The sequence below is a fragment of the Corapipo altera genome, unplaced genomic scaffold, assembly GCF_003945725.1.
Source record: "Corapipo altera isolate COAL_440 unplaced genomic scaffold, ASM394572v1 271, whole genome shotgun sequence".
NCBI lineage: Eukaryota > Metazoa > Chordata > Aves > Passeriformes > Pipridae > Corapipo > Corapipo altera.
This window is the reverse complement of record NW_020884935.1, coordinates 3,815,589-3,842,299: the sequence shown is the minus strand read 5'-3', so window position 1 is coordinate 3,842,299 and position 26,711 is coordinate 3,815,589. Positions and strand designations below refer to the sequence as shown.

Below are 26,711 nucleotides of genomic sequence, written 5' to 3'. Positions count from 1 at the left end.
CCCCAGGGGAGCCGGGCGGGCTGTGAGGGACGGGGGGGGGCGGTGAGGGGGGGGGGGGGGGGTTGTGAGGGACCGGCGGGTCCCGGACACGCGCGGGGCGCAGGCGGGCGGCGCGCGGAGAGGGCGCGGTGACGTCACGGTGACGTCACACAGGGCCACGCGCCGGCGGCGGCCCCGCCCCCGGGAGGGAGGAGGGAGGGGAGGGAGGGGCGGGATGGAGGGAGGGGAGGGGAGGATGGCGGCGGGGGGGGAGGGAGCGCCGGCGCGGCGCTGAGCTAAGCCGATCCCACGTGTGACGGATCTGGCTGCTGCCCCAGCGCCTCTCCAGTGAGATCCTCCGGTAGCGGAGGGAGGAGGAGGAGGAGGAGGAGGAGGGGGGAAGGGAAAAAAGGGGCACAGCAAGCGGAGCGAACCGAGCCGGAGCCGGGCCGGGGGGGGCGGGTTGGGCGGGCGGGGGGGGTTCTCTCAGGGGCTCTCGCTCGGCGCGGCCATGGAGGCGGACGGGAGCCAGGCTACCTCGGGGAGCCCCGGAGAGGCGCAGCACGACCCCGGGTAAGTCGGCGGGGCGGCGGGGGCGCGGAGCGGGGCGGCGGGGGGCGGCGAGGCGGGCCCGCCCCGCTCCGCTCCGCGCCCCTCCGCCCCGCCGGGAGCTGCCCCGTCAAAATGGCCGATCCCGCACCGGCGCTCAACTCCGCTCTGCTCTCTTCCTCCAGCAAGATGTTCATCGGCGGCCTCAGCTGGCAAACCTCACCAGGTAACCCCCCCGCCGCCCCTTCCCCACGCGCGTCCCGCCCCGCGTGGGCCGCGTCCCGCCGCGCCGGGCCCTGCCTGCGCCCCCCCAGCCCTGACCCTCCTCTCCCTCTCTGCTCTTTCTCCGCAGACAGCCTTAGAGACTATTTTAGCAAATTCGGAGAAATTAGGGAGTGTATGGTCATGCGGGACCCCACCACCAAGCGCTCCAGGTAAAACCGCCGCCCACCCCGCTCGGGTTGACAAACTTCGCGAGTTGCCGTCGGGGCGGGTGGACCCGCACCCCCCAAAATCCCACCCCGAAACCCCAGCCCCGCATCCCACCCCGCGCGCGGGGCGCTGCGGGAGGGCTCTCCCCGCCCGCATCCCTCCGGTCCGGAGCAGGAAACAAAGCGGCCGGTGGAGCCGGAGCGGGGCCGGGGGTCGCGGCCGCCGCCGCCCGCCCGCCCCCCGCACCCGGGGGCTGCGGGGAAGGGAGTGGGGGGGGACGACACCGCGGTTTATTTTTATGACTTCTCCCCTCGCCTCTAATTCTCATCATCCCCCCCCCCCCCCCCCATCCCCTCGCTCTTTGTCTCTCGCAGAGGCTTCGGGTTCGTTACGTTCGCGGATCCGGCGAGTGTAGACAAAGTCCTGGCTCAGCCGCACCACGAGCTGGACTCCAAGACGGTAGGTCGTGGAGGGGCTCCCGCCCGCCCTTCCCGGCACGGCGGGGACGCGACCCGGGCGCACCGAGCCCCGCTCGGGCCGCTGTCAGGCTGTCATTGAACCGGGACCTTGCGTGGCTGGGGGTTTTCCCTTTTATTTTTTTCTAGGCTCTGCCTTTAACTTGCAAAAAGCGGCAACTTTTTTTTTTTTTTTTTTCTAAGCCCGAATTCCCCCGTACCGACCGCTGGCTCCTCCCCCGGCCTTATATTTTATTGAGCGGTGACATTGAAAAAGCTGAGGAGTAAAATCCAACTTTTTTTTTTTTCGGTGTTGGGCTGCAGAATGCTTTCTGCAGGGAACTTTGTGCTTCTTTTGATTGATTATTTATATATTGGTGCACGCGTTTCAAGGTGGGAGTGACTTACTGTCAAACCGTGAAAGCTGCTGCTCGTGTCATTTCCCAAAGTCATTTTTTGGAGAGGTCCCCTCACCTGTGATGGCAGGGCCCTTACGAAACGCACGCGTTAATTTATGGGAAGCTCTGCGAGAGGTGGAGAGTGGCTGTGATAGAGAAGCGCGAGTCCTAATGTGTTGTTGTTTCTCCAGAGCTTTTTGCTGTGCTCAATCTCCAGTGCATAACATAAGGAAAAAAATGCTCATGAGATTCAGCTGATCTATTTTTTTTTTCTTTAACTGAACATCACATTTGCTTTTTTTAAAAAAAATAAAAAAAATAAAAAAAATTCCCCCCCTGAGTTTCCCCTTGCCCCAGTACGGCATTTTCGGTATTGGGTCAAACAAAAGGTATCCAGAGAGTGCAGCTCCGGGCCCTGTTTTCTCCCTGTGATCGAGGCCACGCAAAAAGATGAAGTTTTGTGCCTCCTACTTTGTTGTAGTTTCAGCCTCGGCAGACCTGGGAGGGGAGGGGGGAAGGACACTGGTAGAGGTCATCACTGCTCTGGTGCTGCTGGCTCCGGAGGGGGTTGTGTTTTGGGAAGGGAAGGCTCGTGCTGGTGGAACTGCAGAGGTTCTGCTGGACGGATCGAGCGCGTTCCTTACTGTAACTGGGTTTTATAGGCTGCGTTCTGGGGCTTAAAGGTTTTATTTTAGCCTGAGCGTGGTGTTAGGAGGAATCCTGTCTCGGTGCTGCAACATCTCGTGGGTGCCTGTGTGTGCAAGATTATAGTTAAATGAAGAATAGGAGGAGCAGGGAGCAAACATGAGTGCATGATTTTTAAAAAATGCAATTTATATGGAAACAAAAAGCCCAAAGCTCTCCTAGAAGCAGGTGGAATCTAGTGTTTTAATTCGACCTGCAGATTCTGCTGGGCTTGTCTGAGCACGAAGCCCATGCTTTCACATGCCTTAATAATTTGATTTTAGGTTTAATCAGATATGGTAAGATAACTGATTCAACCGTGCTCCTGAGATTAAACTCACCAGACTTTTCATGTACAGCTATATGCTCTATGTGTTTTTAAAGATAAATTTAGATAAGAAGAACAAAGGCAAACAGTATCTTCAACGAGGGTTTTTTAAAAAAAATAAATCATGAGAGGACACCCTGTCATATTTCTGACTATAATTAGGTCCTCCCCCAGCTTTTTTCCTGTATCATAGTCTAGTCCCTGCAATGTATTAATTTGCTCTTCTCTGGGGGAGGGGTAAAGAGCTTCACCAGGACAAATTCCCTCAGTTTGGTTGTGTGATAATGATTGAATCAATCCAAATATGAAATTGCCCTTAGAATCAGAAACAAACACAGAGCCAGGCAGGTCCTTTCAGGCGTGTATTTGTAGAGTATTGTAGTAACTGTTGTGCAGTATAACAAGGCATTTGACTCTGTTTCAACGTTCAGCACAGGAGGCAGATCGGTTGGGTATTGGCATGGAAACGTCGCTCTTGTTTACAGTTACGTTTAAAGCTTTGTTTAGGTAATGGCCATTCATATCAGAAATAGTATTATAGTCATTTCCTAGAGGACTTGTAGATACAGTAAGTAGAATTGTACCTAACTAACTAATTTTTTTTTTGGTAGAACTTTGTTTTTTGTTTTCTTTTTTTTTATTTAATTTTTTCTTTTTGGTTGTTGTTTAAATAGTTGACAGGGTTATGCAAAAGGTATGGATTTGCCACATTCATTGCTAGTATTTGTCTTCAAAGGCTGATGGTGTTTATTTGAAAGGTTTGGGGAAGGAAAATTCAGTTCTTTAAGAAAATCTGTCGCTGTGGTGCAAAGGACTTCATGCTCTTTGAACTGACCTTCAAAATGAATGTGTTGCTTTGGAGTTTAATGGCTCTCCCTGCTTTTAACCAGAGGGACTTTGCAGTGATGTCCTTCTGGTGGGTCTGTTATACTTTGGTGAGAAAACCTGTGCTCTTGAAACAAACAGGAATGTGCATATTTGCCTTCACCTTTGGGTACTGCTGTGGAAAATCCGTACCTGTTGTATTTCCCCAGTAGACAAATGCCTAGTCAGTGCTGAATATATTTGTAGATAATGTTAATCTCTATGAAAAGGTTAGCTTTCTAGATAAATAATTTTACTTTTTATGCTTTTTGAACAATAAAGTGGCATGTAATCACTCATTTCTCAGGTGTGTCTTAAAACAGATGCTACGTTTGTATCTGATGGAGACAAATCAGTTTATCAGTTGCACATGAAATGTTTGCGATATTTCCCATTTGGACAAATTAATTGAGTAAAACTGCTTTTTAGGAGAAGCCCATGGTTATTTAGCAGTGCCAGGAATATTTATCACCACAGAATAACAGTACCAAAGGGAAATGTCTCCCTTTTCCTTGTCAAGGTTAGCTCGAGGGGAGAAAACCCAACAAAAACCAAACCCAAACTCTGAAAGAAAGCCTCTATTTCTGAATATGCTTAACACATTAGTGTCATCAGTTAGTTACACAGACAACACTGAAAGCAGTCCCAGGTTGCACAGTTCAGGTAGGATTTAGTACTTCCAAACATCCTTCCCAGATTCTGTAGAACATGTCTGCATGCAGGTGCTGCTGAGAGCCAGAGGTGAAACCAGCAGCACGCAGGCATTTTATTGCAGTTTAAACTGGGCTGTTGTTAATATGTTTATTTACATCCAGCCATGCATCTGTGGTGGTGTCTTTTTGGTTTTAAGTCATTTTGTCATGGGAGAGAGGAGTCCCCTTTTAAAGATGACCCGTGTGGAAGTTGTGTGTAAAAGTGCAGAAGGAGCGTTTGGGAGTTGCAGAGTGGGCACACTCTGTAATGGATGCAGCACAGTGGGGGTCGACTGCATCTTAAGGGAGTGTGGGGTAGAGCAAGGATTTTTTTTTTCCCCCCTTCCTTTTTGTGTCTGTGGTGACGTAACTCCTTCATGGAAAACCTTTTCTAGGAACGTGTTTTCTTCTGGTGTAAGTGCCTGTTTGTGTCACATACACAAAACCTGCCCGTGTTTGTGTCTTCCTCTGCTCTCTTCCCACCCTATCCCATAAATACCCCCTTTTTGGTTCTCCATTGCTCACTTATATTCTTGGAGAGCTGGCAACCAGATCAATTTGGCATGTAGTTACGAAGGAGCATCTAGTCCTTCTGATACTTTAGTTTTAATAATTGAAATGTGAATAGTTTGACTTTGGTTTTGACTTTCCTTTTTTAGTGTGGTGTTGCTCATCAGTTGAGAAAACAAAGCAGAAAAAAACCCTGTAACCCCCAACCCAACCGTGGGAAGGTGCAGGTGTCAAACCCAGCAAGTTAAGATGTTGGTCAGGAATGCTGGCCCTCTTCCTGTGCAACCTCCAGAGCATGCAGATAATCCCTAACACGCAGTTTTGGTGGTAGAGGCAGCACCCAGAGACTAATCCAGAGCTCCCCGAGCACCAGTGGGGATCGTTTCCCAGAAGATGACAGAGGTGTGCAGAAGAGTTGTTTTCTTCCTCTCTTCCCATCTCCCTCCCCAGAAAACCCAGTCTGTGACCCATCGGTTCCAGAGTGGTTCTGGATGACTCGGTGTGCTGAACTACAAGCCTGAGAAATGAGGGATTAATAATTCAGTGATTTAAAACCAAAATACTCTGCAATGACATCCAAAGCTATCTTGTTGATTTCCCCTTTCTTTTTCCTCAGATTGACCCTAAAGTTGCGTTTCCCCGACGAGCACAGCCCAAGGTAAGTAGGAGGATCGATAATAGGATTTTAGGCACACAGAGAGTCATTGTTGCCAGGCAGTTCGGGTTTCAGCCGGGGAATTGGCAATGAAAGCTTTTAAAGCCGGAGTGCTCGGCGTCTGAGGGGATCAGCGAGTGGCTGTGGCACAGGGGAGAGCCCTGTACTGCCGTGTTTGACCGTGTCCGTGCAGAGCTGGGTGGTCGGGGCGGCCGGAGGGCAGAGCCGGTCCCGGATCCGTCGGGATCCGCAGCCCCGTGTCCGTGGGGCTGTTCCACACAGCGAGTTCTGCGGGGTGTTTGTGGAGAGTGTTCGGATTAAGTGCAGACTTCAGGCTTGTTTTGAGCTGAGCTTTCAGTTCTGTGGTTGTAATGGTTGTAGTGGATGGGAATATATCTCTGCCTTCATTGTTTGGGAATTTTCTTTTGTATGACTTGAGTTGTGTGTGGAGACCAGTGAGCGCTGGATAACAAGTTTCTGATGAGGCCCTGAGCTCTTGGGGCCACAGGGTATTCTTTTGCAAGAGCAGAGGGACAATGAGGTCTGAGTGTCCAGCTGGTCAGGCTGGAGCAGTGACCTGGCCATGGTGTGACCAGTCTCCACGCAGGGACAGGGATAGGCAGAGACACTTCTGCCTGCGTGCTGCCTCCAAACCCACTGTGTGCCATCGTGCCATCGCTCCTGGAGGCGCTGCCCGTGCAATAGGAGTGGTTGCTGCCCTTTAGGCTGTGCCCAATGAAAACAAAGCAGTTCCGAAGCCAAACGTGCAGTGTGTGAATTTTGAAAACCAGGGGCTGAAAGAAAACTTTTGTCGTTGTCTTTGTTTTTGAGAGTCCGTTGGAAAAACTCAATTCAACTGGTCTATGGCACTTGTATATGCTCTAGTCACCTTGGGCTACTTCAGTCTTCTGATTAAAAAAATGGAAAGGCAAGGCTGCAGATTTGTGGATGCGAGTCAGCAAGGAAAAGTGGTCTAAAGCTGGTGGGAATGAGTTCTTGAAAAGAAAAAAAAAAAAGAGAGCAAACTCCAACAGCCTACTCACAGAATTTTAAACCAGACTAATGTGGGGAGATGTTTAGAGGTTCTTTTCTTCCTAGGGCATATCTAATAACTAACTGGTAAATAATGATGTGCCTGGCTTGTTTCTGCACTGAGCAAAGAGTTTATAGTGTGTGGGGCTCGTGGCTTCTGGATTATGTTGTTGGATTGATTCTGTCTGTAAGATGTGATGTAAAGTTACCAGAATTTTGGTCTTGTGCAGTGACTGATGTTCCTCTCCCCCTTCCCAATACCTTTTAAAGGCTTATTTACATTTTAAACTGTCTTCAATTACCAGTTATCTGTTTCTACAGTGTTATTTGGAGAAGTTTATAAAGCTTATAACAGAGCATTAAGCTGTCCCATGTGATTCTTCTCTAACAATTAAAAAAACCAGGGCATGTCTTACGTGGAAGATATTAGTGAGTTAAATTTTCGGGTTAAAGAATGCGAAATCAGGTTGTTTTTACAAAGGGGATTTTGTTTTCCTCTGCATAGGGTGTTTTTTTTTTCCCTTGGTTTTTGGTAACAGACATCTTTCAAGTGTGGGGCAAATGCTGGAACGTAGGCTGGATGCCACTCCTGGCAGGATCTTGCTCTCTCTGGAGAGGTCAGCAGTGTCTGTTGCTGCTTTTTACACACTTGTCCTTTCTAAGTGTTGGGATGTCTATGGGGCATTTGAAAAAAATCTGAAGGTAGAAAACAGCCCTATTTGGAAACTGGAGAAAATCAGATGCAATAAAGAACAGATTTTACATCTATTATGATGTGTCATTCTGGCCAACATTTCATAATCTGGATATTTTGTTTTTTGTTTTTTAATTAGATACTGAATTAAGGTTTTGGACTTTAGCTGTTCATTTATCCCAGTTGAATAGCAAATGCTCAGCGTTAAAATGTGACTGTACTTTAGTCTAATTAACTAGCTAATGCTTGGGTCTGTGGAGATTAATGGCATTTAATGAAATGTCTCTGTCTCTCTCTAGGTGCAAGGGGAGAATTTGTTTGGGGTTTTTTCCCCCCCACACCAAGTAATCTTCCTTTTAGCAAAATGGGATTTGTTTTTTTGTGACTTTCCTGGCAGTGATGGGTGCTGAGGTGGGAGCAGGGCTGGGGGTGCATTCCTCATTCTGCTTCCCTCCCTCCATCCATCTCCATCCTTCAGGAGCCCTTTTGACCCTCCTCAGCACGATTAACTCTTCAGTGGGCTCATGTGTGCTGGCTCTGCCCTTGCCAGGTCTGTGCCCGTGGTGGTCTGCGGGTCACACTCACTCACTTGTGCGTGTTCCTTCCCCCTCCTGTCCACAGGAATTGCTCTTTGCCCCTTTCAAACCACAGCCCAGTAAAACCCTTTCTTTTGGGCTTTTTAAACTGCATCTCCATGGTTTGACACCTCTCTGGTGATGCAAATTGGTTCCTGAGCAAGCAGTGGCAGGTTGTAACAGCCGAGCATTCTTCCCTGATTTTCTTAGAATGACCCTCTCGGAAAATCCTGCTGATTGCCTCCAGTGGATTATGCCATGATGTGTAATCCTGCTCTCCTTGGGAAGTCCAGGACGACTTGAAGCCATTGTTTTAGGAAATTTGCTGCAGGGTTTAGCTCGTTGGGGCTCTGGTGTATGGCTAGCAGCGAGATGAAAAGACTGTACTCCTGTGGCTGCTGTTCCTTGATAAAAATCTGTCTTGTTTCCAAGTGCTGGAAGGCACTCTGTAACAGTAGATCATTTATAACTCTGCTGACTTAAAAAATCCTTAAAAAGCAGCACTGATGGGGTGGCAGTAGTTTTGTACCCCCTTTTGAATACTGAAGACTATTAATAATTTGTCTTTTTACTATACATAGCCTGCCAGTTCTGATATTACCTGCTCTATTAGGTTGGAGAATCTTTGTCTGACTTAGCATGTTCATTAGATATTTTCACATGTAAGCAATTTCCTCCCTCACCCCTCTGCCTTAGGGATTTATTTAAAAACCAAAACAAACCCGAAGAGCAAAAGGACAGCAGCCTCTGTTCACAGAGAAGCTCCTTGGCCATGAAAATATCCTTGTGTGACTTACTGGCAGAAATTTAGATGCTTTGTCGTGCAGAGCCCTGTATGAAACAGGAGCAGGTAAAACTTCAGTCAAAGTTTGCAGTTGAGGCTGCCCACCGAGTTGTGTTTTGTGCTCAGGTTCCTCCAGGATGGGATGGAGCTGCTTGTTCTTCCAGCACTTATTGCAGGGGCAGAAAGCACATGGTTGGGAATTGCTCCCAGTTCAAGGAGCAATTGTGGTAAAATTGTGGTGTCCAAGGGCACTGAGTATGTGCCCGGCTGGCTGTGGCATGTATCCTTCTTCTTCAGGAGTCAGAGGAATAAAAGGGCAGGGTAACTGCTGCTGCTGGAGCTGCTGCCATGGCTCACTGGCGTGGGCTGGCACTGGGTGCTGGATGTCTGCTGTCCTGTCTGCTGATGGCCCAGAGGAGAGGTGGTTGTTGCATATTTTAATTTGGGATCTAGTCTGTGGGTTGGGTACAGAATGCTGGTGACAGTTTGGTCACAAAACATCAAAAGAACTTTATTTGGTGAGGGAAGCCTTTTGTCTGGTGATGGGCTGGTGATGCTGAACTCCCAGGTCTTTGCTAGATGTGTTGTGTTCTCCCAGAGGTCGGTGCAGAGCTGAGCACAGTCCTGGCCCCTCAGTGCCCCAGTCAGTCAGGCAGGGGCTGTGCACACTGTGTGGACCTTGTCTGTGGCCTGGCTGGTTTCCTGTCTGGCTGGGCACGTGGGCTGTAAGTGGTGCAGTTCTGCACATCTGGTCCTTCTTCTAGGGAAGAAACAGTGTCAACAACTCCCCTTTCATGGGAGTTACTGATGGTTAAAGCCATGTGAAGCTGGTATTCCAGAGCAGCAAATGGAGGGCATGCCCTTTTGGAATAACACCCAGGCCAACCTGGGATTTTTTTTTTTTTTCTAGAGCTAACCAGTGGATTTGTGTGTCTGATTCCAATTAAGTTAACTGTGGGTGGGGTGTCTGTGTCCCTTGGCTGATAAGCCTGAGCCAGAGTAACAGGGAGAGATCTTGATCCAAAGCAATTGATGGACCTTGAAAATCAGGGGTTTGTTTGTTCCCTTCCCTCCTCTCCTTCTGCCTGTAAACTCCAGGTTAGTCCCACTACTTCCCATCTTATTTTAAGTATTGGGTAGACTTTGAAGTTGGGGTTTTTTTTCCAAAACAATGTGAACTGGACACACTGGCAGAACTCAGGATTCTTCCTTTCCTGTCACCCTTCCTTCCCCACTGGGCTGTAAAGAGCAGCAAGGTCAGACCTTTTCCCTATGATTTTTTTGTTTGTTTGTTTGCTTGTTTTGTTTTTCTTTTTGGATTCCCCTGTATTTGCAGGTCTGGGTAGAGTAAGAGAGGAAGTATTTCCTGCTGGTGGCATCAGGTGTAGCTGTGTAGTGTGATCTGGTATTGTCTGTGTGAAGTCCTTACAGATGGTGTGAGGGATTTCTTTTTATGGTCTGCAGCCATTCTTTGGGCATCTCGTTCATCCAACCTTGTCCAGTGTAAGCTGCTCCTAGAATTTGCTTCCCTCTGGCATTAGATGGTCAAATGGACAAGTTGCAGAGTCTGAATCTTGGCTGATCAACCCAGGTCTTCTCGGGCAGTGGAGGATCAGGGTTTTGAAACCCCTTATTCTTGGGCTTGGGTTTGTGATGTGGTCTGGATGGGGCAGTGTGGTCTGTCCTTGGATGCTGCAGCCAGATGACAAAGGGGCTGTGCAAGGCCTTCTGTGGAGTGCAGTGAGTTCTGTCAGAAACAAGAGCTGAGCTGGATTTTTGTAATTCTGTCGTTTTTTTGAGATGTAAACATTTATTTCTTCTCCCCAGTCACTCAGGTAGATTGCTCACGTTGTCCTGAATCCCCACAGGGTGTCTTGTACTTGTTAGAATGTCTGTATTTCCATTCTCATTGCCTAAGGACATCTCTCATGTTTAGAATAGTCCTAATGTCCCTTTGACATGCTGCTGACTAAAAATTAAAATTGAACACTAGCTAACATGTTTTTTTTTTTTAATAGGTGATTCTGCATTCCCTGTGTTTTTCTGTATTGTTGGATTATTTTTAATGGCATCTACCAGGTGACTTTTCTGCACTTGCATATGCCAGGAAAGGTTCCAAAGTGAGGGAGGTCAGGGAAATGGAAGAGGAGCAGCATGGTAACACCCTTGTGTTCCCCTCTGCTTCCAGATTGAGTACATCTCGTCTGCAAAGTGCTGAGCCTTTATCAGCCCGGGGGTAGGTCTACTAATGACTGATCTAAAACCATCAAATTCATTTATTTGTCACTGCCAGTGACAGGCCAGTTAATGCTAATGGATTCTTTTTTTAGCCTGTTGACTCTGGTGATAGTCTCATAAATGTTGTGAAATCTAAAGCATTAAGAGAACTTGTAACTTATTTTTAGAGGAGAGCTATTGAAACAGGGTGAGGTGGTGTGTGTCCCTCAAGGTGTGCGTTGTGTTGAGAAGGAAAAAGAGCGGCTCCTAGTTCATTAGCCATACACAGCTGTCTATGCTGTCCCTAAGAGTTACTTGATTTTTCAGTTGTATTGTAGTGTTCTCTTTAGACATGTTTTGGGTCATGCTATAAAGGAAGGAGAACCTGTAAATAGAGTCAATCATCTTAGGGAAAAATGGCTTGTTTCAGAAAAAGGTTCATCTGCAGGGCCTGGATCTTCTCTGCCCCTATTGTGTGAAAGCACTTAAGCATATACTTAAGTTGGCATAAGCATGTGGGTAAGTGCTTTGCTGAATCAGGATGGACTAAAAACACATTATTAAATGCTTTGTTGAACTGTGAAGCTTGCAGCAGAAAAAGATTAAAAGATTACTTTGTGTGTTTGAGAGTACTTTGTATGTGGTCAGTCCCATCGCTTCTCTTTCGAAGACAGGCTGTTGTATCTCTCATTTTCCTGCCCTCACCAGAGGATCTCACTCACAAGAAGATACTAATCTGCTGTTTCCTCAAAAAAGTGATTGCAAGGTCAGTGTAGCATCAGACTTTAAAAAAATAAATAAATCATTGTTTAAGCATAATTTAGTCTTCTAGCCCTGAAATCACGCTTTCTATTTGCCTTAGTCACTGGAGGAATTCTGAAAAACTACGTGAGCAGTGTTCATTGTGGCTTGGGTTTCTGTGATATTATTGCTGTAGAAATTGTGGTTTGCTGAGTAATTTGAAAGTTAATGTGAATCTCTGTAGTCAGATCAGCATGCGGTATTAATAAGTTACTTCTAAACTTTGGCATTTTACTGCTCTCCTGGTGGAAGTATTTTAATTTTTGAGTGCAGAGAAAATCCGAAGAATGTTGGGAAGTTCTTTTGCCCTGCTCAGTCATTCCTTGTGCGGGAACATCTGCAGCTGGATGTATTGTTGTGACTGAGGAGGCTTAAATTAAGATTGTACTTCGGGAACTTTCTGTTATAAAGAAGGACCCTATCCTGCTAAGGCTTATGCAGTTCTACACATGAGGAATAGTTCCAGAGACCTCAGCGAGCACGGATAAATGCAGACAAGGCTTCTTAATATGTTGGTGAAGTGTACATGGCAGGAAGGGTGAAGGAAAAGAAGTATTGACAGCAGCAGAAAGCGTCGCTGCCTCGGCCCTGCCCTCCCCCAGCAAAGACTTGCATTAATTTCCCATTGACTCTGATGTACAATAGGGAAGAGGTTTCAAGCTGACTGAAGGGGCAAAGGTCCAAGAAAACTACTGTAGCAAGAACTGATGCAGAGTGACAGTAATGAGGTGGCCTGGCAGGTGGGAGGGAAAAATGGTGGGGTGGGGGAAAGAAACTAATATCTGGTGAATTAAGTAGTTCCCAGGGTTTGAAGTTGTTAAGTCCTCTTGGTTTTATTTTCCTCTGTGTGTGCCGTACAAGTACGAGATGTGGCTGAGCAGGGCTCCTTGGCTGAGGACGTGGGTCCTGGTGCAGCTCCAGTCCTTGTGGTTTGGGACTGGGTCACTGGGAGTGCTGGTGTGGCCCAGCAGGTTCAGAATTCTTCTGTAGTGTCCCCAAACCCACACTGTGTTGCTTTAATCGGTCTTTTAGTATTCCTGACTCTGAGTTCATCCTTACATTGTTCTGTGGGTCAGCTGTGCATCAAAGAGAAGGTGAGAAGCACAGGGTGAAGAACTATTTTGAAATTTTGATTTATTTACAATAGGGACTGCGAAGCGCCGGCAAGGCTTTCGGAGTCTGGAATGCTGGTGGAAAGAGAATGACTGCTGGATAGAAACTCCGTGGAGGTTTTTGTAACAAATGCTGAGAGTACTGTGGTGTGGTGTGTAAAGAGGTTGCAAGGAGCTGAGCATTCGTCCCAAGTATCTGTAAATCCCACTGGATGGGGGAGGTACTGCTCAAGTTGGAGGCTTGGTTTGTGGCAAAAGCTTGTCAGCTCAGCACCGGCAGGAGGTTTGGTGTTTGCACTGCTGCAAAAAGGTGTTGCTGAAGGGGATATTGCCAGGGATTCTTCTGCAGTGCTTGCTGAGCGAGTGAAACTCCTGTTTAGTTTTCCTTTTGGCCGCATTATCAATCATTAATGTTCAGAGACGCGTCGGTGCAATTCCCTGCTCTGAGCCCGAGCTGTGTGCAGGGCCCGAGACATACACTGAGCATTTATCCTTTTGCCAAGGGTTTGCAAAGTGTTGCAAATGAGTGTAAAGATGTTCATTTGCTGGTGAAATTCGCCTACTTCTGCTGTTGTATTTGGCAGACCTACAGAGCCTATAGCAGCACTGTGTGCTCAGTGACTTGTGAAAGGGAACAGAAAACATTGAAAAGAAATCTGAAGTTACTACTGAGATGGGAAATATGATAGAAATTTTCTGAGGATGGAGGGTGTTACCCCCGCCTTTTGGTCTGGGGCTGCTACCAACCGTTGTGTTGGGTGGTATCAACTCTTGATCTCTGCCATGTCCTCAGGATCCCTGGGAGATCTTTTCTGTGAGTCCTGAACAAGCCCTGCTGAGACAACTAGAGTGGAAACTCTCAGTTTCTTGTGGCTGGGGCTCCCTCGCCTCAGAAAGTCTCCAGTATAAGGTGTTTGGGGTTTTTTGATTGATGTATTTGCACTACACAGCTCGCCTTGCTCCCCAGTTGCTTTCTGTGATTCCATCTCTGGATGGGTGGCCTGCAGAATACTCACCAAAAGTTTGAACTCTACCCTCTTCAAATATTACCTGGTGAAATAAACCTCTTAAAACCCACTGTGAAGAAGTCCTGGGCTGGTTTTGACCTGCTGTTGGCTGGGTTTGACCACCGAGAAAGCACAGAGTCTCTGTCAGTCAAGTCTGGTCTTGGCATAATGTGTAGGAACCCAAATAAGGCCCTGATGGGCCTGATACTGATGCTGCCTTTGAGCCTGGAGAGAGAGAAAAAAGGGCAACAGGATTATCCAAAGCATCTCAGTGTGGCAGAGAACAGAGCAGCTTCCTGACACCCAGGTTTGATACCACAGTAAACGGCCACCTCTGTCTGAAGGGGATGTTGGGAAGGAAGTGTGGGAAGCAGAGCAGTGTCACAGACTGCCAGCTCTTCATGGGACTTGTCTTTGAGGGGTTAAACTGAAGTTTTTTTGTTTTTAACGACTTTTGACTGTAAGGGAAAATAAGAGAGGCCCTGACTGGAGTGCCAGCGCTCCGGAGGATGTAACTGCTGAGGTTCCCGTGGCCAGGCTGCGCAGAGGGGGAAGCGAGATAAGGACGTGAGGCCGCAGCATGTGAAAGGTGGTTTGTGGTGTGAATTATGGCTGGTGCAGGTCTCGTGGTGGTCACAAACCAGCAGGGGGGCTGGGGCGCAGTGCTGGAGTGCTGGGAGGCAGGGGGGAGCCTGGCAGGGGACTGAAATGGGCTCAGCAATGTGCTGTGATGCAGGCCTGGTCCTGGTGCCCTCAGTAACGGGAGGAGAGGAGGAAGCACAGGAGGGGAGGAGGAAGCATGAGGAAGCACACTGAACTGCAGGTGTCCTGGAGGCCTCTGCCTCCAGAGGAGCGTTGGCTCCTGCTCCCCCCAGCGCTGGGCGCTCAGCCAGGCCGGGTGCTCCTCCGCCCCCGTGCTCTGGCCCTGGAAGCTGGTCCTGGAAGCTGTCTGTGCTGTGTGGCCCTCGTTCCTCCCAGTCCTGGAAGCTGGCTGTGCTGTGTGGCCCTCGTTCCTCCCACTGGAGCTGGGAGGGATGGCTGCAGTGGTTCCTCGGTCCTGTGTGGATGGGGAGTGTGTCCTGATGTGCTTCCAGTGCAGAGCGTGGCACCGGAGACGGGCTGCCCTGGAATTGTGAGCCTGTTTCCCCTCTGCCTGCCAAGTGGGCATTTGCTGCCCCAGCCAGCCTGGGATCCCAGGGGTGGGTGGCTGGTGGTGAAAAGCACCTGGAGAGAGTCTCCTCCTACAGCACCTTTTGTGCTTTAAACTCCAGCCTCACCGAATCCCGTGAACTGGGACTGAAGCTTCAGGTTCTGTGTGTGCTGCCTGGGCATTTATGTGTGAAGAGGGAGTTGTCATCATCTTGTCTGATTTTTGGTTTTTTCACCTCTCTTTTTCATCTGGTCACGTCTACTTTGTCGTTAATCTTCCAGATCAAATACAATGATAGTTGAAAGTCTTCTGTAGTTATAATTCCCCCAAAGTTTTGTGAGTGTAGCTTTGATTTTATTGTAGTCATGAGAAGTCAGTTTAGGGTTCTGGACATGTGTTCATAAGTATCTCCAGTGGATATTTTAGTAGGGGCATTTGTCTTCTATCTCGAATAAGCATGTGTATGCAGTAGGAAATGAGCAAAATATGGAATAAAAAAAAAGATAAAGCAATTCAGTTACCAGTCCAAAGGCCTTAATGCTAAAGAGCCATGAAGAAGCTTTATTGGAACTATAATTGCAGACATAAGCAGTGATTATCTGTCTTCGTGCCTTTATGGTTCCCATCACTGTCATCTGAACACATGAAGCTGATGAGAGTGTGAGCAGAACATTATTCAGCTGGTGCTGTGTAATCCTGATCTCTTGCAGTATGTGGAAAGTAACATAAAGTGTCAATTCATTTGAAAGTGAAGGGGAGAGAAGGTGAGAGAGGACAAGTGTTGTTGCAGAACACATTATTTCATCCTAGTTGCAGCTGAAGGAATGGAGGGTCAGGGTAAGCTTCTTATATGGATGTGGTCAGAAGAAATTTTGCTGTTTGTTAATGTTCTTAGAGGTCTTGGGCAGGTGCAGCCCTTGGTCGTTTGAGAGACCCTCTGTGTTTCCTTGAAATGTTCTGAATTTGCTCCAGCTGAGAGAAGGGCAGCAGCACCTGTTTGTCTTGCATTCCTGAGAGCTGGAGATTGTTGGATCAAGGCAGACAAAGGGGTGCTGCCAAGCACTTCTTGAGGTGGAACAGAGACCAGAGAGCAAGTCCTGAATTGCTGTCCTGATTATTGGTGCTGGTTATGAAGGTGAAAATGTGCTCTGGGCTGTGAGGAGGCACAGGCAGGAAGGGGTGATTTGGTGGTTGGGCAGCTGGAGCACTGGAAGGAGCAGGGTGTGCAGAGCTCTGGCATTTTGCACTGGGGTTGATGATGCCAGGATAGGCACAGGTGGTTTGAGTTCATGTGATCCAGGCCAGTGTTGGGAGGCCAGTTTCTCAGGCCCCTAATTTTCATTGCCATCACCTGCTCTGGGTGGGGAGCGTCAGTGGAGGAGGTGAGATAAGAGCCAGAAGTCCTGTGGTCTCTTCACGAACAGTGTATGGATTGTCCAGGGCTATGTTTGGGCAGTAAAAAGGTAACTGTTTTGAGGATGTTTTTTGGGTAGGGGAGGCATTTGCTGGATGTGAGACTGGTTGTGCTTTTTTTCATTTTTCCTGAAATTTGGAGGCAAAGGACAGCTGTTTTAAAGGAGGAAAACAGAAGCAGAGGAATAACTTCTAAATCTGTTTTTTATTTACTCTTGCCCTAAATTAGGACCAAGTAAAAACCAGACCTGATGATGTATGTTTTTGGTGGAATTTTCTTAATTTCTTAGTGATTATTATCTTTGCTTTTATTGGAGTTAGCAAGAGGTATCCACTAACTTGTTAAAGCAGCTCAAAGCATAGCCCCTAAACTGCCTAATACACTCAAGGGCATTTTAAAAACAAACCCAGAAGTCTGCTAGCAAAGTGCCTAGATACACAAAGAAGAGGGAATGCAGTTTTTGGAGGCATGTGCCTGCCTTGCCTGCTGGTCCTGTGTGAAAGCAGAATGAGATAGTGATGTTTTGAAAGTTTCTGGTCTTCAGCTGAGTGAGCTGCCAGTGAAAAACTGGTTCTTGGAAAAGTTTTATTCAAAATGTGGTTGAAAGTCTGTGGGATGTACGTTCTGGAGACATCAGCATCCTACTTTCACAAAAGACTTGTGTGCTGAGAAGACTTAAACTAGTTTAAATGTGACCCTTGTTCTTATCACAGGGAGATGAGGTAAGTGATTGTCATCACCCTTGTTTTATGGATGTGGAAAACAGAAGTGCTGCTCACGTGTTCTGCAGTGCTCAACAGTGGGAATTGCTGGTGCCTTGGGAAAGGGTTATCCCAAACCTGGTGTGTGCTGGGGCTGCACCTGCTGTGCCGTGTGTTCCCAGGTGTTAGAGGAGACAGGAGAAGGGGGGTTTGGGGAGCTCAGGTCTGGCTGTGCCGTGGTCAGTGCTCGGGGAAGGATTGCAGTCCCTGAGGTGGTGGACCAGTGTGTGGAGATTGCCTGGATGTTGCACCATTGGAGATGGGTGTGAGTTAGTCAGGAAACCCTCTGCAGAAGGCTTTTGTACCTAGAACTGGCGTACGAGAAGCAGTTGTTGAGAATAGGCCTGGCTTTGCTGGGCATTTAAAGCATCTTAAGAATGGTGCTGGCAGTGGGGCACAGACAGACGCAGGGGAGGGCTATGAAATATTTAAGATGGAGAGGTGAGTGCCCAGAAGAACAGACTGAACACGCTGCCCATCTGACATCTACCTGGTGCTTCCAAACCTACAGTCGGCTCCTGTAGTGTGGGGCAACAAAGGGAAGCAGGCACTAGAGAGCTGCTCCCTGCCAGGGTCTGGCTGCTTTCTGAGGGAAGGAAGCTGTGTGTGGGAGTGTGCAGCAGTGCTGGGGCCCAGGGCTCTGTGCACCAGGTGTGCTGGAGAGCTGGAGTTGTGGTGTGTGCGTGGTGGGGACGGCTGGAGCCGTGGGAGTCATGGAGCCTGGGAGTGAGCGCTCCGTGCCGGTACCTGCTCCCGGGGCTGTGAAATGCTGTGCTGCAGCTCTGAGCCCTCAGCCCCTGGCACATCTCTGCCCTTCCCCATGCAGAGGCTGTGCCCATGGCATGGCTGGAGAGGAGGAACAATTGCAGCCCTGGTTTCTGGGTCCAGGCTGCCGCCCTGCAGCCCTCGTGTCCTCCCTGGCCGCTGTGGGCTGGAAGCTCCAGCCCGTGTGCTTTGGGATCCTCTGGCAGCAGCGCTGCAGAAATGACGAGTATCATTGTGTTTTATTGTGGCTTCTAAGAACGCAGCGTGTTTGTGCTTCGGGGAGCCCCAGGGGCTTTGTTTTTCACCAGGCCTGAGCTATTCTTCAGCAGAGCCTTCCTGGAGCATGAGCCAGTTCTGCCCATTAGGACTGAGAGACGGGCCTGACTGATTTCTGCTCCCTGCTGCATAATAAATCTGATACTAAAATTAGTGCTGGTCTCCCCAGGCCATAATTCTTGCTGAGATTATAGAGAATTGTGTGTGCAGAGAGGAACTGTGGTTCTGTGTGTTTGGCTTTTTTTTATAACCTTGAGTGTCCAATTTCCAGGTTTTTTACTTAACCCCCCCATCTTTTTTCCCCTTTTCCTCTCTTTTGGGAAGTGCTTAGCCTTTCTGTGTATTTTGGCTATTTAAGCCTCTGTCACTGCAGGCAGATGAGTTCCTTGGGAGCTCTTCTGAAGGTTTTGTAATTGAGTCTTTTACCACGGCGACAGGATATTATTAACCTTCAGTAAAGCAATTTATTTCATACTCCTTTGTGGGGATAAGCCTTTTTTCCCCCAGGAAAATATGTACGTGGAAAGGGTTTTACGTACAGAGGTAGCTGGACTTGCAGCAGTGATTATGATTTTAGAAAAATTAATAATTACATGAAAAATAGGCAGTTCTGTTTGCGTCAGTTTAAAAGAAACCTTTGGTCCTGAATGGTTCACCCCTGCCCCCAGTGTTTTATTTTCAAGAATATACTTTTTGCCTGTCGGTGGCTTTGAAAAGAGGTTGTATTTCATTTCAGAGCTCTCAATATTTAGCCTGTGTGAGCACTAAAACATTCTGTTTTCTTCTTTCAGACAGCCTTAAAAATGACCTGAGAGCTGGAGGGAGGAGTTCCTTGCGGGGTCTCCCTGTTGGCATGGCCTTTGCCCTGAAATCAAATGCAGACTAGTCCAGCAGTCGTTAAAGACTGGATAGCTCCTAGAGCAGCAATTTCCAGCCAGCGAGGGGGATGCTGGATAAGTGGCCAGCCTGGCTGGATCCCTCGTGTTCTTTGTTGAGCGCGGTGACAAAGGCACCGGTCTGGGAGTCGGGGATCCAGGCTGGGGTGTTGTGGCATCTCCCTGCGCCCCAATTTTTTATTTTGAAAAGATGATGAGAACATTTCTTTTCCCGCGTCTGCTTAGCCTTTACTTTTTACTTCAGTAGCCTGTTAAACTTTAAAGAAATTAAATTAACTATACACTTGTCGTGTCTTTCAAGGTACTTGAAAACTTTGCGCTGTCTCAGCGCTGCTTTCGAAGGAGTTCACCACACCTTGCAGTAGGAATATGTTCTTTTAGCAATTATATTAGATGAAGAGGTGGTATTATTCTCACATTATACAAGAGAGCTTGGATGAGAGGCGAAGTGCTTTGTCCAGAGCTTTACGTTTATTAACACACTCGAGTCTCTTGGCGCCGTGCGGAGCTTTAATTGCAGCGTCATCGTTTCGCTGCCTCTCCGGCGTGCCCAGGGCTGCTGCTCGGAGTGAACGGGCATCCTGGGGCCAGGGCTGCGTCTGGGAGGCTTTCAGTGACCTTAGGGAGGGCTCACCTCCACAACCACCCTCTCCCAGCTGATCCTCTGGTGTTCTACCGCTTTCTGATTTTTCCAGAGGTGATCAGTTATTTTTATTCAGACTTCCTAATGCTTCCTTGGCGGTTCCGTCCCTTTTGCGTTGGATGGGCTTTTCCATCTGTCAGAAAGCTGGTACTGTGGACCTGAGGAGCACTCACCTGCTGCACCTTTGGGTGGGCGGGGACTGCAGGTGTGCCCGGTGTCCCGAGCTCCTGGCAGCTGTGGTGTGTGTCTGGTCTCGGTGCCTGGAGGCAGGATGGGCACCGCTGGGCACAGTGTGCTCTCTGGACTGTCCTGCTGCTGAGTGTGTTTGGTGGGAAGCACTAAAACACTCTGTGCACGCCGTCCTTTGGCCATGGGGTTGTGGGATGGACCTGCCCCTTCCTTTGGGCTCGTGGATGTCGCTGGTTTTTTTTTGGTAGCAGTGAACTGAGACCTCTGAAACCAAAGACAAATGGCATGGCCGTGCTTTTATCCCGCAGTCTTTGAGCGTCATCAGCTCCATGTGCTGCTGCCTGCTGGGCTGGCCAGGCAGGTGATGGTGGTTCTGTTTCAGGGGAGCAAAGGGGCTTCTCCAGAATCTGCCCTCCTGTGGTGCCTCTCATGACTGGCTTGTGCTGACCCCCTCGTGGGAAGGGGTCCTTTGCTGTGTGATTCTTCAACCTTTCCTAAAATTCCAGAGACACGCTACATGCAAGAAAACATTTCTGTTACTGAAAGACTTCTGGGCCCCCCTACATGCTGGTTTTTTAAAACTTTGCAACTGGTAGATGTATTTTTAAATCTTCAATGAGAGAATCTTTCTATTTTAAAAATGCTTAAAATACCTTTTTCCCCGCATTTTACTCTGTTGTTGTAAATGAGCCCCACCATCTGATTTTTTTTTTCTTTCCTCTTTAAAGCTTCCCCACCAGAGATTTAATTAAAATATTGTGAAAGGCAGTCATTGAAAATGAGAAACCTTTTGAGTGGAAGGCACCCTGATTTCCCTCTGCGGAGCTTTTTGTCACCATAGAGATGAAAAGAGAAGCTCAAAATTGCACTTTCCCCTTGTGTGTTGCTGCTGAGGGGCCGTGGCTGCAGGTAGCAGCTGCACTGAGATCGAAGGGCCGGGCTGGGAAGGACTGCAGGGGCTGAGACTTTAACTCTTTGCAGGGCACGAGCACTGGGTCGGGATTTCATTCCCTGGTGGAAGCATTTTTCTGAGTTTATTATTCTGTTTTAATTTCCTGTACTTCGGGGCTGGAATTCACGTGGGCTTGTGAAGGGAAGGAATGAAGGCGCCCGTCCCTTTGTCTCCATAAAAGCATAACTAAGCACCTTTGGGCACAGCAGTGTCCATGGGGTCTGCTCCAGAGCTGCTCCAAGGGGCTGAGCATCACCACAGTGTTCCTGAGGGGCTCGTGCACAAATCTACTGAAGGAATGCTGTTGGAATCCCACTCAGCCCTTTTAATTTTGTCCTGTTAGTCATACCGAAACTTCTCTTTAGAGTTCAAACCTGTCTGATTCTTACTTAAAATAACTAAATGTTGGGGACTTTTTTTGTTTGTTTTTTCTTTAAAATTAATGGGTTAATTTTTTTATTTTTCCTTCCACCCTGTGGAAGTGTAGGGATTACTAAACCAAAAATATGCTGCGAGTGGTAAAACTGCTCTGCTACAGTTTCAAAGACAGTCCCACAAATTGAAGATTATTGGAGGGGACGTGACACTGGGCAGTGTTATGCTTTTAATCATTTTAAAAACAAATTTTTCTCCCTAATTGAGTGAAGAGCAGGCACAAGTGGATTCTTGGCACAGACATCTCAGACAAATGAAAGTAAAATGTATATTGAAGCTGTCTGCTCTTGTATATTTTACACCATACCTGTCTTGGTGCCTGATCTCAAATGGACGTGGTGGTTTAATTTTAACCTGTTGTGTTTAAAGTTCCAGATAGAAAGTGAACATAACCGGTGTAATGGCATTATTAATGGGTAGTATTACTAAATTGCAATTTGCAAATTGATGGTTTAACTCCGAGACTAAATATACAGCTGTGTTCTTGTGTAATGTTACAAGACAAAATTAGATCAAGTATTAAAAACAGAAGGGCCTCATCCAAACCCAGCGGGTGTGTTCCCAGGGCCTTCACTGAGCTTTTCCACCCCACTCTGAGGGTGTGGACCCAAAACCCCAGTGAAGTTACTGCAAGGTGTGTGTGCCCTCCAGAGTGGGCTGTTAACATCTGACTGCCCGAGATACCGACGGATTCGGAGCAAAATAATAAAATCACTTGTTTCCATGCTGGTGGTGACCACCGGTCTGATGGTTGGCTTCAGCTTGTACCTGGCAGGCTGATCGAAGCAATGTTGTTGTGCATATGGATCTGAGTTCCTGCAGGATTACATATTAATTTTTAAACAAGATGGTATTTGGGAGCCGAGCTCGGCTCTGATGCAATTTGCCCTTGTGCTTTCCTTGACTGTTGCTAATAAGAAGTGCTGGCCTAAATCAGCGTCTTGGAGAATCATCGATTTGCTAATTGCAGATAATCAAGTCCCTGCTCCCTGCTCATGCTGAGACCACTTTTGTTTCCTGCCATTCCGCCAGGATTCGGGCAGCATCTTCCAGCCTTTGACGTAACCAGCAGAGCGGGTTTGGAGCGCTCACGTTGTTAATTCTCGGAGGTGACAAAGTTGTTGGTATTCAGGCTTGATAAACGAGGAGCTGTGATACCACTGACCTTTCTGGCCAAAATGAGCTGGGAAGGTCAAAGCTGGGGGCTGAGTTGGGGCAAAGGGAGATGTTTGGAGAGCTGCAGGGGCACAGCCTCGGGTAGTGCAGTCCTGAGCAGTGTCTGCCGGCGCCAGCCTGCCGGAATTATTCTGTACACGTGTGGTAGTTGCTTCTTACTTCACTTTTTTAAGATGTGTTTCTTTCCCCTCTGTGTTCAGCTAGGGGGGATGTCTCTGTGTGCTGTAGATTTTGCAGATTATGTTTAAAATGAAGCAGGGCTGATGAAAATGTCTGTGTCCTGCAGTTAGTGCAGTCAGGAGAGGTGGGGACAGGAGGCTGCTGCTCTGCAGTGGTTTCTCCCGAGTGTCCCAACCCATGGCGTGGCACATTGTGCTTGGATGCTCTGCTCTGTGCTCTCTCCATGTCCACTTGAGCCAACAACCCTGTCCCCATAAGCCTTTTTCATTCTCTTGGTGGATCAGATCTCGCTGAAGGATGTGGCAAAAGGTGGTAACAGCTGGTGGGCTTTTTTCATGACCTTATGTAGAGCAGCAGTTGATCCCAGACCATGAAAAAACAGGAGGAAGTAAGAGCCTTTCTGAGGGGAAGATCCCATTAACTGGTGGGCATTTTTTTTTTTGTTGGTGCTGGTGCTCTGGGTCAAGGAGAGCAGGGCAAATCCTCTGAAACTCCCCTCGCTTGGCTTTGAAGATCCTGAACATATTGTTTGGGCTGAAGCATTTTGCAAAAATAATGCGGGTTTTTCATTTTGTCCATCTGGCTGGGAGCCGGGCTGTGTTCAGGACAGCACATCCCTCAGAGATGGAGGGACAGGTTTGCTTTTCCCAGTGCTTGCTGCAGGGATTTGCAGCAGCGGGTCGTGTTGGAATGGCAGAGCAGAGCCGACGTCAGCCCCACACGTGTGCTCTGGGGTCACTGTCTGCACAGAGCGTGTGAGCAGGTCTGGTGGTGGAGAAGGGGCTGACGTGGAGTGTGGTGGTGCCCAGAGGGGGATGGCAGTTCCCTGAGTCTGGCAGTGCACAGGAACACTGAGCGAGTGGCCCCAGCCCAGTCCCTGCTGGAGCCAGTGCCGTCCCCGCTGCCGCTTTAAAGCCACACCAGAGGAACAGATGATCACTGGACAGCTTAGGTTACATAATCTCTTTTGGGTTTAATGTCAGGCCTCCCTGAGCCCCATCCAGTGCCAGCTTCCAATCTGGCTCGTAATACTCCTGAATGTCCTTTTAATTTTTGTCTTTATTAATAGTTCTCTTACTGTAGTGTGCTCTCTGCCCGGCTCTGTGTGCTGTGCGTGCCTGGGAGTTCATTGCTCCGCTCTCCGAGGGCTCCCCTGCCTGTGCTTCCTGCTCCTCCACCAGCCTGGAGCCATTCCCAGGTGTTTTCTCTGCTAGTTCCAGAGGCATTTTTTAAAAATTGTTGTGGGGAGGGAAACAGGAAGGCTGGCTGGGGATGAAGGCTGGCCAGGGATGGAGCCTGCGTGGATTTGACTGTTCCTGTTCATGAACGAAGCTCGTGAGCCCATGTGGGAGGACAGAACTGGTCAGGGAAGACCGGGGCAGTGGTGGTGAAGGTGAGACAGGAGAGATCACAAGCTCTGGCTCCACCTGGGTGAACTCCTGCTCTTTGCAAGCGCAGATCTGTCAGCTGGACTAACTTTCTTTAAAATTTACCTTGCTCATGTCTGAAAGAGCTGTTTTGTTTCTGTATTGAGTGTTATTTTTCATAAACAAAGTTCAGGCTCTTCATTGTTTTTCTCTGATTACTTGGATGTAATAAAGACCAGCAGTTCTGTGGAGATAGGGCAGCAGTGATTTTGGATGCTGAACAGCTGTGTGATCCAGAATGCCAGTGTTTTTTTCCTCATCCCTTACTCCATAAATAGGTGCCTCTGCAATTATTCTCCACTCCTGCTAGGATTGGTGCTAATTCCACATATGTGTCCTGATGGCTGGTCTTCCTCTGAAAACCCTAGCACTGATTGTTTATTTATTATTTAAAGGAATAACATAATTTAAAAAAGTGCATACATATATGCAGAGGGGAGGAGGAACTGAGATGTTATTTCAGATCTGAGTCTAGGAATCAAATAGAAATCAAAAAAATAGATGTGGTTAGAGCAGACATGGTTTAGCAGCAACCTGAAGCCCTTGGAATACTCTTGCATTCCCTGAGACAGCTTCTCTTACATTAGCTCTTGTGTGACTTTGTGTCAGTTAAAGAAGTTAAATAAAAAAATATTACAGGGGAAGTATTTAATGCCTTGTGAACACCAGTGTGTTGTAGCAACTGTTTAAAAAATAAACAATAAGACCCCAAAGAGCAGAGTGTGGTACCCAGACTGATTTGTGTGGATGCTTTGGGAGGGTGCTGGACCAAGGCAGAGGATTCTGAGCTTTTGGGGTGTTTCAATCTCCTCCTTTGATTTATTTTTACTACTTCAGATGATGTCTTAGGTGAGATGGTGGCAGGGGAAGGTAGGAAGGGGAGCAGGATGGATCTCTTTAGTTCCTTTTGCAAACCTAAGCCAGCATTGCCCTGGCTGCCTAACACACCAGTAGCTGGTACTTCCTAAACTCATACTGTGAGTAAATCATGAGGCAAACCTGATAACACCATCATGATCTTGACTGTGAGCCAAACTGTGCAAAATCCTGTAGTGTGTCTGAATGGCTAAAAAGGCCCAAAATAAATCACAAAGTGCTGGTAATACAGTCACTGCTGCTGTTTGCCACAGGGGTGGATTGCAGTCTGTGATCCCTGGGTGAGTAAGTCTCTCAGTTGTATTCAGAGATGGTGTATGGCATAGCTGGAGTACCACAGCATCACTTCGCTGTGTAGCATCAAGGAGCAAGAATCCAGGACTGTTGTTTTATTTTGTTTAATTTTATTTATTTTATTGATGAACTTAACCATTTTGGGCTGTGTTATTTTGCTAGTAGATATGTGCAAATGAAAGTCAGGATCAAGATGTGTGGGGAGCATTAATTTTAATTTATGTATAAATGCACGTATGGACACACATAAAAGGTGCCAGAACATCTTAGATATTTGTGTTTGCTCAAGTGTACAAGAAATGTGATTGACACCACTGAAAAGGGAGAGGGCAGGCGAAATGAGTTAGAGCTTTTGGTACCTAAACTGGCATTTCTTGGTGTGTCCTGGAAGAGCCTTCGTCCTAATGATGCTGAGCAATAAATAACACAGGGAAGAGTAATAGCTGTCTATGGTAGCAAATTATAGTTGATTTATTGCACATAATATATACAGGTGCAGCTAATTTAATTAAACACAAGACCTTTTTAATGCTGTAAAGACAGCCCTCTCTAAAGCCAATCAGCACTGTGGTGCTGTAATAAGGCTTTAAGTGAAATAAGCAGCATTACAAGCACAGCTCTATTGGTCTGATCAGCCTCCCGTGTATTTGGGGGAGGGAGTATTTTTCCATAACCATTAATGCCACTTTAAGTCAACTTATGCCATAACAAAGTCGAATTTAATATACTGATGCAAGTTGCCCCATTTCTGCCTCATCATGGAACAGCAGCTCCCACGAACCAGCAGATGCAGCTTGTTATTTTCTTGGCCAACTGAATGGTGCTGTGCTGGGGGTGGCTCAGCTGCCAGGGGCAGAGGCTTGGAAGCTCCCATGGTGTGGGATCTCACCCTGGGGATGGGAACAAATAACAAACAAGAAGTCGTGGTTCCCTGGAGCCTCTCTGCTTGCAAGTGGCTTGTATTCTATTCATCCCTCATCTGAGATGGAAAAGGGGGACTGTGGTGAAAGGAGCTTATGTAGAAGAGCTTGTACATCACAGAATCCTGAAATGGTTTGGGTTGGAAGGGATCTTAAAGCCCATCTCATTCCCACCCCCTGCCATGGGCAGGGACACCTTCCACTATCCCAGGTTGCTCCAAGCCCCATCCAACCTGGCCTTGGACACTTCCAGGGGTGGGGCAGGCACAGCTTCTCTGGGCACCCTGTGCCAGGGCCTCCCCACCCTCACAAGGAAAATTTCTTTCTGACTTCTAATCTAACCCTGCCCTCTGGCAGTTTAAAGCCATTTCCCCTTGCCCTGTCCCTCTGTGCCCATACAGAAAGTCTCTCTCCCTCACACAGGCAGTGCTCGGTGTTACCTCGTCTGTATCTTTGCTTTTCTCTTTTATCCTCCCCTTCTGCTTCTTTTTTTCAAATCAGAGAAGTTGCAGTGGGTATCTGCCTGTGTGTGTGCATAGAAATCCACCTTTAGCCTGGCTGGAAGCTCTTCCCTCTGCTCCCTGCTGGT

At 47.9% G+C, this 26,711-nt stretch overlaps 1 protein-coding gene across 16 annotated transcripts in view; it reads left to right on the top strand.

The window, feature by feature from the left end:
• The first annotated feature begins 422 nt into the window (after nt 1–422).
• Nucleotides 423–26,711, top strand: part of MSI2 (musashi RNA binding protein 2) — a 223,313-nt gene continuing 197,024 nt past the window's right edge. For 10 of the 16 annotated variants that reach the window (XR_003530399.1, XR_003530398.1, XR_003530397.1 and 7 more), the window contains exons 1-5: nt 424–552; nt 714–754; nt 881–962; nt 1,335–1,419; nt 5,508–5,549. Coding sequence is in view for 11 of the 16 variants with exons in the window: in XM_027660123.1 (XP_027515924.1) it covers nt 491–552; nt 714–754; nt 881–962; nt 1,335–1,419; nt 5,508–5,549 (312 nt within the window). In the remaining 5 variants the exon portion in view is untranslated. Of the gene's footprint in view, nt 553–713; nt 755–880; nt 963–1,334; nt 1,420–5,507; nt 5,550–26,711 lie in introns of all 16 variants that reach the window. The other 6 variants (XR_003530396.1, XM_027660117.1, XM_027660115.1 and 3 more) reach the window with 3 other exon arrangements.